This window comes from Lolium perenne, chromosome 6 (assembly GCF_019359855.2).
Source record: "Lolium perenne isolate Kyuss_39 chromosome 6, Kyuss_2.0, whole genome shotgun sequence".
Taxonomy (NCBI): Eukaryota; Viridiplantae; Streptophyta; class Magnoliopsida; order Poales; family Poaceae; genus Lolium; species Lolium perenne.
Window position 1 is genome coordinate 125,261,383 of NC_067249.2, and position 16,486 is coordinate 125,277,868.

The window sequence follows — 16,486 nt, forward strand, 5'->3', positions numbered from 1 at the left end:
AAATTATCAATAATGACATTACCAGGAAGCTCATGAATGGGGCATTTGAGCATTAAAGACTTCAATCTCCCCCAAGCTTGGGCAATACTCTCTCCATCATGAGGCCAAAAATTATATATGCGATTCCGATCCTTGTGAATTTCACTTGGAGGATAGAACTTAGAATAAAACCGGGGCACAATATCATTCCATTCAAGAGAATCCCCATTATCCAGTAATTTATACCAATGCGCCGCCTTACCAGACAGCGATAAAGAGAATAGTTTCTTCCTCACTTCATCCATAGCAATACCTGCACACTTGAATAAACCGCATAATTCATGTAAGAACAATAAATGATCTCCAGGGTGGACAGTTCCATCCCCTTCATAGCGGTTATCCATAACACGTTCAATAATTTTCATAGGTATTTTATATGGTATCATTTCCTCACCTGGCGCATCATCCACTACCGTTGCAGTAGTAGTAGATTTCCCAAATAGAAATTGAAGAGAAGATCTCTCCATAATGACTTATAGCAGCGAGTAAATAAAATCAGCACAAACAAGTAAAGGTTTTCCTTACCAATTCCACTTACCAATAGCGCTTCACTCCCCGGCAACGGCGCCAGAAAATAGTCTTGATGACCCACAAGTATAGGGGGTGTATCGTAGTATTTTCGATAAGTAAGAATGTCGATCCCAACGAGGAGCAGAAGGTGTTGACAAGCAGTTTCGATGAAGGATTTCCTGTAATGCTCACAGACAAGTATTCAGGGGGTTTTGATGTAACAGTTGAATAAAGTACGAGTAAGTAAAGTGCGAGAGTAACAATTGCAGCGAGTGGCCCAATCCTTTTTAGCACAAAGGACAAGCCGGGTTGTTTACTTATAATGACCAAACGTTCTCGAGGACACACGGGATTTTAGTCTAGTGCTTTCGCTACATACGGCTAAATAATCTTCATTGTTATGATAAGTGTTGTGTGGGTGAACCTATGCTAATGTACCGCCCTTCCTAGGACTAATACATACTTGTGATTATACCCCTTGCAAGCATCCGCAACTACAAGAAAGTAATTAAGATAAATCTAACCACAGCCTTAAACTCTGAGATCCTGCGATCCCTCCTGCATCGATATACCAACGGGGGTTTAGGTTTCTGTCACTCCGGCAACCCCGCAATCGGCAAACGAATACAAGATGCATTCCCCTAGGCCCATAAATGGTGAAGTGTCATGTAGTCGACGTTCACATGACACCACTAGAAGAATAACACCACAACTTAAATATCATACCATTGAATATTACTCAACCATAGTTCACTACTAACATTTAGACTTCACCCATGTCCTCAAGAACTAAACGAACTACTCACAAGACATCATATGGAACATGATCAGAGGTGATATGATGATGAATAACAATCTGAACATAAACTTGGTTCAATGGTTTCACTCAATAGCATCAACAACAAGTAGAAATCAATACCGGGAGAGTTTCCCCTATCAAACAATCAAGATCAAACCCAAATTGCTACAGCGGTGATGAGGTGCTGCGGTGGAGACGGCGGTGATGATGGTGGAGATGATGATGATGGTGATGGAGATGATGTCCAGCTCGATGACGGTGACGATGGCGTCGATTTCCCCCTCCGGGAGGGAATTTCCCCGGCGGATTCCTGCCCGCCGGAGAGCTCTTTTCTCTCTGGTGTTCTCCGCCCCGCAGAGGCGGCTGTAACTCTTCGCGAGGTACCCTCTGTGGCTTAGGTTTTCGGGACGAAGGGTTTCGCGAAGAAAAGGAGGCGAAAGGGGCTGTGGGGCCCCCACACCACAAGGTGGCGCGGCCAGGCCATGGGCCGCGCCGCCCTATGGTCTGGGCCCACCTTGGGTCCAGCTGGCTCCTCCTTCTGGCTTCCTTCGTCATCTTGAAAAATAGGATTTTTGGTATAATTTCCTTCCACAGTTGATCTTCCGAAATATTGCGTTCTGACGGTGCTTTTTCCAGCAGAATCCTGGCTCCGGTGCTTGATCCTCCAATAATGATGAAACATGCAAAATAGATGAAATAACATAAGTATTGTGTCCCAATATGAAATATATCAATGAATAACAGCAAATTATGATATAAAATAGTGATGCAAATTGGACGTATCAGGGAGATGAAATCCTCCTCCGCGCGGGGGTTTGAAGGTTCATGGGCCGCGCGCCCCAAACTTGTGTTGCCTCCCCGAGGGAGGCTGGAGATTTGTCGGTACCCGAAGGTACCGGACATGCGTGAGGAGGAGGAGAGTTCCCGGCAGAGTCCGCGGGAGCTTCCGGCCTCATCCCTGGCGCGCTCCTGGTAAGAGTCAGGGGCGCCCTAAGAAGTAAAGATATGAAAGTTAGAAAACACAATTGAGTGAGGAAAGCCTCAACCGGAAGAAGTATAAAAGTCCGGAATCTTACCCAGCAGCAACCGGCATCTCATGCCTGCGCTTTCTCCCATAGGGCTTGTCGCCACTCTTCTTCTTGAGGCGCTTGGCGGGCGGAGCTCCGCTGGGACCAGCCTCAGGGGCCGGAGCCTTGTTCTTCCGTCCCCGGGAGGCCAAGTTGTCTAGGAACTCCTGGCCAACTTCGGCTGCCAGGGGAGCCACATGCTCCACAACCTGAAGGTTCGCACCGGCTGAGCGAAGATCTACAAAGAAACGGTTTATACGGAAAAAGAGGTGAACAATATACCTCGAGGATAACGACCTCGTCGTCAGAACCGGAATTGTTTGCCGGATGAGGAGTTGAAAAGTTACCGGGGTGCTTGACGTGCGTCAGACCCATCTTGTGTCTCCCCTTCACGTAGGGGTCAGCGTCGCAGTCGTCGTGGAAACGACGGTTGGGGGCGTAAGAGGTTGGCTCCTCCCTGGCGATCCGGGAGAAGTTCTGCAACATAAAAGAACCAAGTCAAAACCAGAAATTCACACTTACACCGGAAAAAAGGTTTTCCGGAGATCCCGAGATCTTACTCGGCGCGGAGGAGAGTTGCTACGGCTATAAGGGAGCAGCCCGTATTTTCCTCTAGGCTTCAGCGTGTTTTGGCAGATCTGCTTGGCCTTAAGGACCAAGTCAGGGGCGCTCAACGAGTGGGTGATGATCCTCGTCGGGTCCATCCGGCCGGACATCTGGCTGATCTTATGAGCTCGACGCTAAAGGGGCAGCACCCGGCGCGAGAGAAAAACCATGACGAGGTCATCCGCGCAGAGGTTGGTCTCCTCCTTGTTCTTCTCGATGAAAAGGGCCACCCGCTTGGACTCCTTATCGTCCTTAGGATTGTGGAGCCAATTCTTCATGCTGGGGGGCCCAGGTACATATTCTAGAAGGTTGATGAAGTCTTCCGGGCCACCGTTCCGGACATAGAAAAAAGATTTGTGCCAGGTCCGGACAGATTCCAGACCGGAGAGTTTATAGAAGCAGCTCCCTTGGTGGGGCGAGAGGATGCAGCCCCCGCACCGGACAAACGGCTTGGGGTGCGAAATATTCCTATCTTGGATAGAATTCTTCCGGAGGTAGTAAAAATAAGAGAAGTTATCTACGGAAGGAGTGATACCGGCGTATCCCTCCATGAAAGCAGTGAAGGAAGAAAGGTAGAAGATGGAGTTGCCCGGAAGATGATGGGGCTGAAGTTCATAAAAATCAAGAAAGCGCCTAAAGAAATCCGACGCCGGAAGGCCTAGTCCGCGTTCAAAATGAGCGGCGAAGACAACACGTTCACCGGGGCTCAGGCTCAGGCTGCCGCTCCTCACCAGGAATACGACACCAAACCTCTTCCGGTATTCTTCGGGACCGGTAGAGCCAATCGATTTCTTCCTGGGTCACGTCGGAGCCCATCCAGGCCCCGCGCGTATAGGAATCAAGATTGATGGCGGAAGATTGGGCAACGACGCTCTGGCTCGAACTGTCGCCTTCCTTTCCTAGGTCACCGGTAGCTTGAGCGGAGCTACCGGTAACTTCTTCGGTCTGGGTGAGGTCCTCCTCGAGCCCATCAGAAGCTTAGTCAACCGGGATCTCCTCCCCGGAAGAAGTAGTGTGGATCTCGCTGTGGTGAGTGCTAGTGGAGGGTTCCGGAAGGGAGTCCTCTGAAGACATATTCCACTAAGTTCGGAAGCTAGCTATGAACTTTTCCCCAAATCTATCCCCTCGCGAAGATCTACGAGTAAGAGAAAAAACAAAAGAAAAGAGGAGGTAAATACCCTACCGGCGCAAGAACAGTGTTGCGCAGAGAAAGACCAAAGGAGCAAGAGAAACCCACCTGAGGGCGGCGGCGGAGGTTTTCGGCGTCAGAGGGCCCGTGGATCCACCAAAGTTTGCTAAGGAGAGCGGTGGTAGCCACAAGTGCGGAGGATGCAGAAGCACCCGTCCGATGCTCCAGCGTAGAGGAAGAAGAAGACGTCGACGAGGGCGGACAAGCAAGGTCTCTGATGCGCCTCCAGGAGGTTTGCCGGTGGGCAAGGACTCGACGGCGGGCGGAGGCTCTGGGAGTTCGAGCGACAGAGGGCTTGAACTGGCGAAGGTTGAAGGCGAAGTGAGCGTGGGCGACGCATGATAATCCAAGGTAAGTTGAATTGACCATTTAATTCCCTTAGCTTATCCCAATACTTATATTTATCCTCCCATTTTGGTTCCCCATAGAACCTAGTAAATCTCCATATTTTATTAAGGCTTTCAATCACTTTTACATCAATATATTTTGGAGGAGCAGAAATTTGTTCAATAGTAACCTCCCTTCTCCGAAGAAGAACAACACCAGCACTTCTACCATCACTCGGGTTACAATTTTTGAGTCCATATTCAACCTTCTTCTTAAGCACTTTGCCGGAAAAACGTCAAGGTGCGTCTCCGACAAAAACAACACCTCAGGGTTATACCGCCTTCGGACATCCGAAAGCGCATGAATTGTCGGGTCATTACCCAAACCCTGACAGTTCAGGCCTAATATCCTCATTGCGACCGGACAGAGTCCTCTCGGGACTCCGCTGATCCTAATGAAGGGGAGTTAGCTCCGTCCTTCTTGGTGCGTTTCTTCCTATCCTTCTCAACCTTGTCTGCATCTAGGCCATCAGTTTTGTTGTCGTCCAAGATCATTGCAGCGTTATTATTTTGTCCATGGTCACTTGGCTGACCCTTCTCAGCCTCTGGGTCACCCATCTCTAACGTTCTCTTAGCACCTTAATTTGTTAGATCCCTCTTATCCAGGTCCATATTCTTCGATTTTTCCGGACTAGTAGCAGTATCATCAAGCTCAGTCTCTGAATTAGACAGACTCGTGGTAAAAGTTGCATTGTGATGCCACATCACAGATCGGCCACGTCCACCAGGGTTGCGTCCTCCTCTATTACCCATTCCTTCTCCAAACCGGCCTGAACGACCAGCCGCACGTCCGCCCCCACGCATCATGGTAGAGCTTCGACCGTGCCAGGTCTCCCAGTCAGCTTTTAGGAAGTCATCCCATTTAAGTTTTTCCTCATCATGCTCCCCAGAACCACACTCCAGGTGGCTATGTCCAAACATACCGCAAGCCCCACAGAAGCGAGGGACCTTCTCATACTGTATTTGATAAATTTCCCGTTCACCGCCTCTCGCAACCGAGACAAACCTAGCCAGAACTGTAGGGATTCGTTGCATAGAAAACAAAAATTTTCCTACCGCGAACACGCAATCCAAGCCAAGATGCAATCTAGAAGACGGTAGCAACGAGGGGATTATCGAGACTCACCCTTGAAGAGTTCCAAAGCCTACAAGATGAGGCTCTTGTTGCTGCGGTAGACGTTCACTTGCCGCTTGCAAAAGCGCGTAGAAGATCTTGATCACGGCGCCACGAACGGGCAGCACCTCCGTACTCGGTCACACGTTCGGTTGTTGATGAAGACGACGTCCACCTCCCCGTTCCAGCGGGCAGCGGAAGTAGTAGCTCCTCTTGAATCCGGCAGCACGACGGCGTGGTGGCGGTGGTGGTGGAGAACTCCGGCGGAGCTTCGCTAAGCGTGCGGGAGAGAAGGAGGAGTGGGGCGGCTAGGGTTTGGGGAGAGGGGGGCACCGTCCACTTAAGGGGTGCGGCCACCTTGTAGTCTTGGGGTGGCCGGCCCCCTCCCCTTGGACCTCATTATATAGGTGGAACACCCAAGAGTTGGTCTACAAGTCTTCGAATAAGACCCCAAACCAAAACCTTCCATATCACATGAAACCTACCCAAGCTAGGACTCCCACTAGAGGTGGGATTCCCACCCTTCCTTGGGAGGGGTGGCCGGCCCCCTTAGGGGAGTCCACTTGGGACTCCTCCCCCTTTAGGGTTGGCCGGCCATGGTGGTGGAGTCCCTTTGGGACTCCGTCTTCCAAAGTGGTTTCTTCCGGACTTTTCTAGAACCTTCTAGAACCTTCCGTAGAACCTTCCGGATCATTTTAAATCTTATAAAATGACTTCCTATATATGAATCTTATTCTCCGGACCATTCCGGAACTCCTCGTGATGTCCGGGATCTCATCCGGGACTCCGAACAAATATTCGAACTCCATTCCATATTCAAGTTCTACCATTTCAACATCAAACCTTAAGTGTGTCACCCTACGGTTTGTGAACTATGCGGACATGGTTGAGTACTCTCTCCGACCAATAACCAATAGCGGGATCTGGAGATCCATAATGGCTCCTACATATTCAACGATGACTTTAGTGATCGAATGAACCATTCACATACGATACCAATTCCCTTTGTCACGCGATATTTTACTTGTCCGAGGTTTGATCATCGGTATCACTCCATACCTTGTTCAACCTCGTCTCCTGACAAGTACTCTTTACTCGTACCGTGGTATGTGGTCTCTTATGAACTTATTCATATGCTTGCAAGACATTAGACGACATTCCACCGAGAGGGCCCAGAGTATATCTATCCGTCATCGGGATGGACAAATCCCACTGTTGATCCATATGCCTCAACTCATACTTTCCGGATACTTAATACCACCTTTATAACCACCCATTTACGCAGTGGTGTTTGATGTAATCAAAGTACCTTTCCGGTATAAGTGATTTACATGATCTCATGGTCATAAGGACTAGGTAACTATGTATCGAAAGCTTATAGCAAATAACTTAATGACGTGATCTTATGCTACGCTTAATTGGGTGTGTCCATTACATCATTCATACAATGATATAACCTTGTTATTAATAACATCCAATGTTCATGATTATGAAACAAATCATCCATTAATCAACAAGCTAGTTAAGAGGCATACTAGGGACTCTTTGTTGTTTACATATCACACATGTATCAATGTTTCGGTTAATACAATTATAGCATGGTATATAAACATTTATCATAAACATAAAGATATATAATAACCACTTTTATTATTGCCTCTTGGGCATATCTCCTTCAGTCTCCCACTTGCACTAGAGTCAATAATCTAGATTACATTGTAAGGTACCTAACACCCATGGCATTCTGGTGTTGGTCATGTTTTGCCCTAGGGAGAGCTTTAGTCAACGGATCTGCTACATTCAGATCAGTGTGTACTTTGCAAATCTTTACTTCTCCAGCTTCGATGTACTCGTGAATCGAGTGGTAACGCAGCTTGATATGCTTCAGCCTCTTGTGTGACCTTGGTTCTTGTGCATTGGCGATGGCACCCATGTTGTCACAGTAGATGACTAGTGGGTCCAATGCACTAGGAACCACACGGAGCTCTACAATGAACCTCTTCATCCATACCGCTTCTGATGAAGCCTCTGAAGCCGCTATGTACTCTGATTCTGTTGAAGACTTCGCCACCGTGCACTGCTTCGAGCTTGCCCAGCTTACTGCAGCACCATTCAATATAAACACGTACCCAGACTGTGACTTAGAGTCATCAGGATCAGTGTTCCAACTTGCATCGGTGTAACCACTTACAACGAGCTCTTGGTCACCTCCATAACAAAGAAACATATCCTGAGTTCTTTTCAAGTACTTCAGGATATTCTTGACCGCTGTCCAGTGTTCCATTCCTGGATCACTTTGATATCTGCTAGTCAAACTAACAGCATGTGCTATATCCGGTCTAGTACATAGCATGGCATACATAATAGATCCTACTGCCGAGGCATACGGGATATTACTCATCCTTTCTCTTTCTTCTGCCGTAGCCGGTCCTTGAGTCTTACTCAAGACCTTGCCTGGTAACATAGGTAAAAACCCTTTCTTACTTTCGTCCATTCTAAACTTCTTTAGAATCTTGTCCAGGTATGTACTCTGTGATAGCCCTATTAGGCATCTTGATCTATCTCTATAAATCTTGATGCCTAATATATATGATGCTTCACCAAGGTCTTTCAATGAAAAACTATTATTAAAATAACCTTTTACACTGCTTAATAGTTCTATATCATTCCCAATCAATAATATGTCATCTACATATAATATCAGGAATGCTACAGAGCTCCCACTCACTTTCTTGTAAATACAGGCCTCTCCATGACCTTTGTATAAACCCGAAGTCTTTGATCACCTTATCAAAGCGTCGGTTCCAACTTCTTGATGCTTGCTTCAGTCCATAGATTGAACGCTGAAGTTTGCATACTTTGTCAGCATTTTTAGGATCGACAAAACCTTTGGGTTGTACCATATACAACTCTTCCTCAATGTCTCCATTAAGGAACGCCGTTTTGACATCCATCTGCCAAATCTCATAATCGAAAAATGCAGCTATTGCTAACAAAATCCTCACAGATTTTAGCTTCGCTACAGGTGAGAAAGTCTCATCATAGTCAACTCCTTGAATTTGTCGGAAACCCTTTGCGACAAGTCAAGCTTTATAGACAGTAATATTACCATCAGCATCTGTTTTTCTCTTGAAGATCCATTTATTCTCGACAGCCTTGCGGCTATCAGGTAAGTCTACCAAAGTCCATACTTTGTTATCATACATGGATCCCATTTCGGATTTCATGGCTTCTTGCCATTTGTTGGAATCTGGGCTCATCATCGCTTCTTCATCGTCGCGGGGTCCTCATCATTGTTATCCACAATCATGACATTTAGACAAGGATCATACCAATCGGGAGTGACACGTTCCCTTGTCGATCTGCGAGGTTCGATAGTTTCCTCGTTCGAAGTTTCATGATCATTATCATTAGCTTCCTCTGCTGTTGCCGGTGTAGGCGATGCAGTACAACTTCGATCTTTGCGCTACTGCGATCAACGAGTATAGATTCATCAATCTCATCGAGTTCTACTTTTCTTCCAGTCACTTCTTTAGTGAGAAATTCTTTCTCAAGAAAGGTTCCGTTCTTAGCAACAAAGATTTTGCCTTCGGATCTGTGATAGAAAGTGTACCCTATAGTTTCCTTAGGGTATCCTATGAAGACGCATTTCTCCGCTTTGGGTTCTAGCTTGTCCGGTTGTAACTTCTTTACATAGGCTTCGCAACCCCAAACTTTAAGGAACGACAGCTTAGGTTTCTTATTAAACCATAATTCATACGGTGTCGTTTCTACGGATTTTGATGGTGCTCTATTTAAAGTGAATGCGGCTGTCTCTAATGCATAACTCCAAAAAGATAATGGCAAATCAGTAAGAGACATCATAGAACGAACCATATCTAAGAGAGTTCGATTACGACGTTCGGACACACCGTTTCGTTGTGGTGTTCCCGGCGGTGTCAATTGTGAAAGTATTCCGCATTTCTTTAAATGCATGCTAAACTCATAACTCAGATATTCACCTCCGCGATCAGATCGTAGAAATTTAATCTTCTTGTAACGTTGATTTTCTACTTCACTTTGGAATTCCTTAAACTTCTCGAAAGTTTCGGATTTATGTTTTATGAAATAGATATACCCATATCTACTCGGATCATCTGTGAAGGTTAGAAAATAACGATAACCACCGCACGATGCTACGCTCATTGGTCCGCACACATCGGTATGTATGATTTCCAATAAGTCAGTAGCTCGCTCCATCATACCAGAAAATGGAGTCGTAGTCATTTTACCCATTAGACATGCTTCGCATCTATCAAGTGACTCAAAGTCAAGTGATTCAAGTAATCCATCAGTATGGAGTTTTTCATGTGTTTCACTCCAATATGACCAAGAAGACAGTGCCACATATAAGTAGAATTATCATTCAATTTAATTCGCTTAGCATCAATGTTATGTATATGCGTATCACTACTATCGAGATCTAACAGAAATAAGCCATTCTTTTCAGGTGCTCGACCATAAAAGATATTATTCATAAAAATAGAACAACCATTATTCTCAGACTTGAATGAATAATCGTCTTGCATTAAACAAGATCCATATATAATGTTCATGCTCAACGCGGGTACAAAATAACAATTATTTAGGCTTAAAACTAATCCCGAAGGTAGATGTAGAGGAAGTGTGCCGACAGCGATCACATCGACTTTGGATCCGTTTCCAACGCGCATCGTCACTTCATCTTTCAGTAGTCTTCGTTTATTCTTTAGTTCCTGTTTCGAGTTACAAATATGAGCAACCGAACCAAGATCAAATACCAGTGTACTAGAACGAGAACCGGTGAGATAAACATCTATAACATGTATATCGGATATACCTTCTTTCTTCTTCTTGACAAGGCCGCTCTTCAGATCTGCCGGATACTTGGAGCAATTACGCTTCCGGTGTCCCTTCTCCTTTAAGTTATAGCACTGAGCATCAGGCTTAGGTCAGTTCTTAGGTTTCTTAGGAGGCGTGGCAGCTTTCTTGCCACCCTTCTTGAATTTCCCCTTAGACTTGCCCTGTTTCTTGAAACTGGTGGTCTTGTTGACCATCAACACTTGGTGCTCTTTCTTGATCTCAATCTCAGCAGCTTTTAGCATGCCAAAGAGTTCAGGTAAGTCCTTGTTCATGTTCTGCATATTGTAGTTCATCACAAAGTTCTTGTAACTTGGTGGCAGTGATTGAAGGACACGATTAATCCCCAGTCTGTTAGGAATCACTATTCCCAAGTCACTGAGTTTCTTCACATGCCCGGTCATAACCAGCATGTGCTCACTAACGGAGCTGCCCTCTTCCATCATACAACTGAAGAAATGTTTCGATGCTTCATAGCATTCCACGGCCGCATGAGTCTCAAATATAGCTTTCAGCTCATTGACCAACTCATGAGGATCGTGGTGCTCAAAACGTTTTTGAAGATCGGATTCCAGACTGCATAGGATGGCACACTGTACTTGAGAGTACCGAGCTTTCCGAGTAGCGTAAACATTCTTTACTTCCTCGGTTTCAGTTTCTGCAGGAGGGTCACCTAGCGGTGCATCAAGCATATATTGCAGATTTCCGCCAGCGAGGAAGATCCTCACATGACGGAACCAGTCGGTGAAGTTGCTACCGTTGCTCTTAAGCTTTTCTTTCTCTAGGAACTGGTTAAAATTGATTGGGGACGCCATCTCTACAACATATATTTGCAAAAGTTTAGACTAAGTTTATGACAAATTGAGTTCAAATTTTAATTCAACATAATTAAAAAAACTAGGTGAACTCCCACTCAAAACAATATCCCTCGCATTGTCTTAGTGATCACACGAACCAAATCCACCGCACCTAAGTCCGATCATCACGAGACAAGGTGTGATTTCAATGGCGAACACTCATAGTGTTCATCATATCAACCATATGATTCATGCTCTACCTTTCGGTATCACGTGTTCCGAGACCATGTCTGTACATGCTAGGCTCGTCAAGGCCACCTTAGTATCCGCATGTGCAAAACTGTCTTGCACCCGTTGTATGCACTTGTTGATTCTATCACACCCGATCATCACAAGATGCTTCGAAACGACAAGTCTTGGCAACGGTGCTACTAAGGATGAACACTTTATTATCTTGAGATTTTTAGTGAGGGATCATCTTATAATGCTACCGTCGCGATCTAAGCAAAATAAGATGCATAAAAGGATTAACATCACATGCAGTTCATATGTGATATGATATGGCCCTTTTGTCTTTGCGCCTTTGATCTTCATCTCCAAAGCACGGACATGATCTCCATCATCTTCGGGCATGATCTCCATCATCGTCGGCGTAGCGTCAAGGTCAATGGCGCCGTCTTCATGATTGTCCTCCATGTAGCAACTATTACAACTATTTTGAAATACTACTCAACATGAAATTTAAAGACAACCATAAGGCTCCTGCCGGTTGCCACAATACAATAATGATCATCTCATACATATTCATCATCACATTATGGCCATATCACATCACCAAACCCTGCAAAAACAAGTTAGACGTCTCTAATTTGGTTTGCATATTTTACGTGGTTTAGGGTTTTCGAGAGAGATCTAATCTACCTACGAACATGAACCACAACGTTGATACTAATGTTGTCAATAGAAGAGTAAATTGAATCTTCACTATAGTAGGAGAGACAGACACCCGCAAAGCCTCTTATGCAATACAAGTTGCATGTCGAACGAGGAACAAGTCTCATGAACGCGGTCATGTAAAGTTAGTCCGAGCCGCTTCATCCCACTATGCCACAAAGATGCAAAGTACTCAAACTAAAGATAACAAGAGCATCAACGGCCACAAAACCATTGTGTTTTACTCGTGCAACCATCTATGCATAGACACGGCTCTGATACCACTGTAGGGATTCGTTGCATAGAAAACAAAAATTTTCCTACCGCGAACACGCAATCCAAGCCAAGATGCAATCTAGAAGACGGTAGCAACGAGGGGATTATCGAGACTCACCCTTGAAGAGTTCCAAAGCCTACAAGATGAGGCTCTTGTTGCTGCGGTAGACGTTCACTTGCCGCTTGCAAAAGCGCGTAGAAGATCTTGATCACGGCGCCACGAACGGGCAGCACCTCCGTACTCGGTCACACGTTCGGTTGTTGATGAAGACGACGTCCACCTCCCCGTTCCAGCGGGCAGCGGAAGTAGTAGCTCCTCTTGAATCCGGCAGCACGACGGCGTGGTGGCGGTGGTGGTGGAGAACTCCGACGGAGCTTCGCTAAGTGTGCGGGAGAGAAGGAGGAGTGGGGCGGCTAGGGTTTGGGGAGAGGGGGGCGCCGGCCACTTAAGGGGTGCGGCCACCTTGTAGTCTTGGGGTGGCCGGCCCCCTCCCCTTGGCCCTCATTATATAGGTGGAACACCCAAGAGTTGGTCTACAAGTCTTCGAATAAGACCCCAAACCAAAACCTTCCATATCACATGAAACCTACCCAAGCTAGGACTCCCACTAGAGGTGGGATTCCCACCCTTCCTTGGGAGGGGGTGGCCGGCCCCCTTAGGGGAGTCCACTTGGGACTCCTTCCCCTTTAGGGTTGGCCGGCCATGGTGGTGGAGTCCCTTTGGGACTCCGTCTTCCAAAGTGGTTTCTTCCGGACTTTTCTAGAACCTTCTAGAACCTTCCGTAGAACCTTCCGGATCATTTTAAATCTTATAAAATGACTTCCTATATATGAATCTTATTCTCCGGACCATTCCGGAACTCCTCGTGATGTCCGGGATCTCATCCGGGACTCCGAACAAATATTCGAACTCCATTCCATATTCAAGTTCTACCATTTCAACATCAAACCTTAAGTGTGTCACCCTACGGTTCGTGAACTATGCGGACATGGTTGAGTACTCTCTCCGACCAATAACCAATAGCGGGATCTGGAGATCCATAATGGCTCCCACATATTCAACGATGACTTTAGTGATCGAATGAACTATTCACATACGATACCAATTCCCTTTGTCACGCGATATTTTACTTGTCCGAGGTTTGATCATCGGTATCACTCCATACCTTGTTCAACCTCGTCTCCTGACAAGTACTCTTTACTCGTACCATGGTATGTGGTCTCTTATGAACTTATTCATATGCTTGCAAGACATTAGACGACATTCCACCGAGAGGGCCCAGAGTATATCTATCCGTCATCGAGATGGACAAATCCCACTGTTGATCCATATGCCTCAACTCATACTTTCCGGATACTTAATCCCACCTTTATAACCACCCATTTACGCAGTGGTGTTTGATGTAATCAAAGTACCTTTCCGGTATAAGTGATTTACATGATCTCATGGTCATAAGGACTAGGTAACTATGTATCGAAAGCTTATAGCAAATAACTTAATGACGTGATCTTATGCTACGCTTAATTGGGTGTGTCCATTACATCATTCATACAATGATATAACCTTGTTATTAATAACATCCAATGTTCATGATTATGAAACCAATCATCCATTAATCAACAAGCTAGTTAAGAGGCATACTAGGGACTCTTTGTTGTTTACATATCACACATGTATCAATATTTCGGTTAATACAATTATAGCATGGTATATAAACATTTATCATAAACATAAAGATATATAATAACCACTTTTATTATTGCCTCTTGGGCATATCTCTTTCAAGAACCTTTCTCACATCCAATCTTACTTTGACACGCACAAAGTTACCCATACCTTGGACATTAGTTTCAACCTTCAAAACTTTCCCTACTTTCTTCTCCATGAGATTTTTAATCATAGCCTCCTTACGGTATCCAATAGGCAACTTGTGAATTTGAAGCCAAGTATCAAAAAAGTTGAGGTCAATTGAATCAGGATTAACCAGCCCATCATACTCCTCCAAACAGACAATATTCTGACGAAATAACCATGGTCTGCCTTCTATAACCTTCAGCCAATCACCCAAACAAAAACACTGCACCGTAAAGAGGTTCCCTTCGAGATGATTGAATTCAATTTGCTTCGCCGAAGACCATGCGTTTCACATATGCTGCTCGAAAGCTAAAGGACTGAAGTTATTTGCTGTGTACCTTTGCTAGAGCCACCCACTTCATACCGTAGATTGGAGCAGAATCCTCCTCTTCGAAACCAAGTCATCCAGTTCATCGTCCTCAATACCAAGCCGTTTCAGCCTGTCGCCGATCGCCTCCTCCCTCTTACTACCAGAACCGCTGGCTTGATTGGTGGAGTTCGCAGGACTTGCCATGTTGCAGACGTCAATCAGATCAATCTTCGCCGAAACCCTAGAAACTACCAGGAGCCAACTCCTAGTCTAGGGCGAAACCAGTAGGATCTAAGAACACCACGAGCAGAATCCAAGATGAAGACGGAAGGCCCCAGGGGAGATCAATCCACGAACTGGGTAGGAATAGTCCCTCGCCTGAGCGAACTTCGTCACCGAGGTCAGAGAAACCCTAGCGCGCCGCGGGAGCGCCTAGGTCCAGGAGAAACCCTAGCGCAGAGGGGATCTTCCTGGAGACTCCATTGATCATCATATTAGTAATAAATAAATGCTTATGCTACTATTGTTCTTATTGTTTAGAGCATCTCCAACAGGCGCGCTAAAACAGCCGCGCGGCAAAAAAACTACCGATTTGGCGCGCGCGGGCGCTCGCGCGCAGCTCCAGCGGACGCGGAAAAAAGGGCGCGCGCTAAAAACTTTGCCGCGCGTCCGCGTTTGCGCTATCCCGCGCGGGAGAATTGCCGCGTCCGCTGCCGCGTGCGCTATAAACGCGACACGCGCGAACGCGCCAACTGACTGAAGTTTCCACGCGTCTCCGCTCTCTCCCTCTCTCCCGCCGACGCTCCGCCTCCGCGCTGACGCTCCGCCTCTCTCGCCACCTCTCCCCCTTTCCCGCCGACGCTCCGCCTCCGCGCCGCCGACGATGCCTCCGCGCCGCCGCCCCGCCTCCGGCTACCACGGTGTTCGGGCGCGGCCGAGCGGCCGGTTCGACGTGGAGATCCGCTCCGGCGACGAGCGGATCCGCCTCGGCACATACGACACGGCGCACGAGGCGGCGCGGGCGTACGACGCCGTCGCCTGGCGTCTCGGCCGCTCCCGGCGGACGATGAATTTCCATGATGTCTTCACGCGGGAGCAAGCGGAGATGCTCGCGCTGCCACCGCCTGTCATCACGCGCGAGCAGCAGCGCCGACAACGGGAGTTGGAGCAGCGCCTCCTCATCGCGGAGCGCGACGAGGCGCTGCGCCTCGAGTGGGTGCGCCGCTTCTCTGAAGACGTCGTCGCCACGGAGGCCTTCTATGCGCAGAAGGAGGAGGAGAAGGCGGCGCTCAAAGCGAAGAAGAAGGCGAGCCGCGAGAAGCGCCGCGCCGAGTCCGCCGCGAGGAAGGCGGCGAGGGCCGAGAAGGCGGCGAGGAAGGAGGAGGAAAAGAAGCACGGCGCAGGGCCATCCACCATTGTTCTGTCCTCCTCCTCCTTCGAGTGGACGACGACGCCGGTGTCGGAGACGACTCCGAGCACCCACTCGTCGGACTTCGACTGGGAGTCGGACGAGTAGCTTTAGATTTGCATTTTCGTCCTCTATGTCGCGCTGTATCGTTGAACTTTTAATTATATTCGTACTTTCGATCAAATTTTCGTTGTTCGTTTGATTAATTTTGAAAAAACGATCGAAACGCACTGCAAAATACAGCCTCCAACGGAGGTGCTTTTTTCCCGCACCAACGCGCGCTGCAAAATAGAGCCCCCGACGGGGGAAAGTTCGGTAT

At 47.1% G+C, this 16,486-nt stretch overlaps 1 protein-coding gene across 1 annotated transcript; it reads left to right on the forward strand.

Moving 5' to 3' along the window:
• Window positions 1-15,642: 15,642 nt before the first annotated feature.
• LOC127329096 (uncharacterized) lies at window positions 15,643-16,275 on the forward strand. Its single transcript, XM_051355641.2, has 2 exons — window positions 15,643-16,041; window positions 16,201-16,275. Exons 1-2 carry the CDS (start codon window positions 15,643-15,645, stop codon window positions 16,273-16,275), a joined length of 474 nt encoding a protein of 157 aa, XP_051211601.2.
• Window positions 16,276-16,486: the final 211 nt, after the last annotated feature.

What these genes read in the sequence shown, in the direction of transcription:
- LOC127329096 (XM_051355641.2), top strand. Translation starts at nt 15,643, where the DNA reads ATGCCTCCGCGCCGCCGCCCCGCCTCCGGCTACCACGGTGTTCGGGCG. An exon ending in CGCAGAAGGAGGAGGAGAAG is followed by an intron (nt 16,042 to 16,200) that starts GCGGCGCTCAAA and finishes TCCTCCTTCGAG; the next exon opens with TGGACGACGACGCCGGTGTC.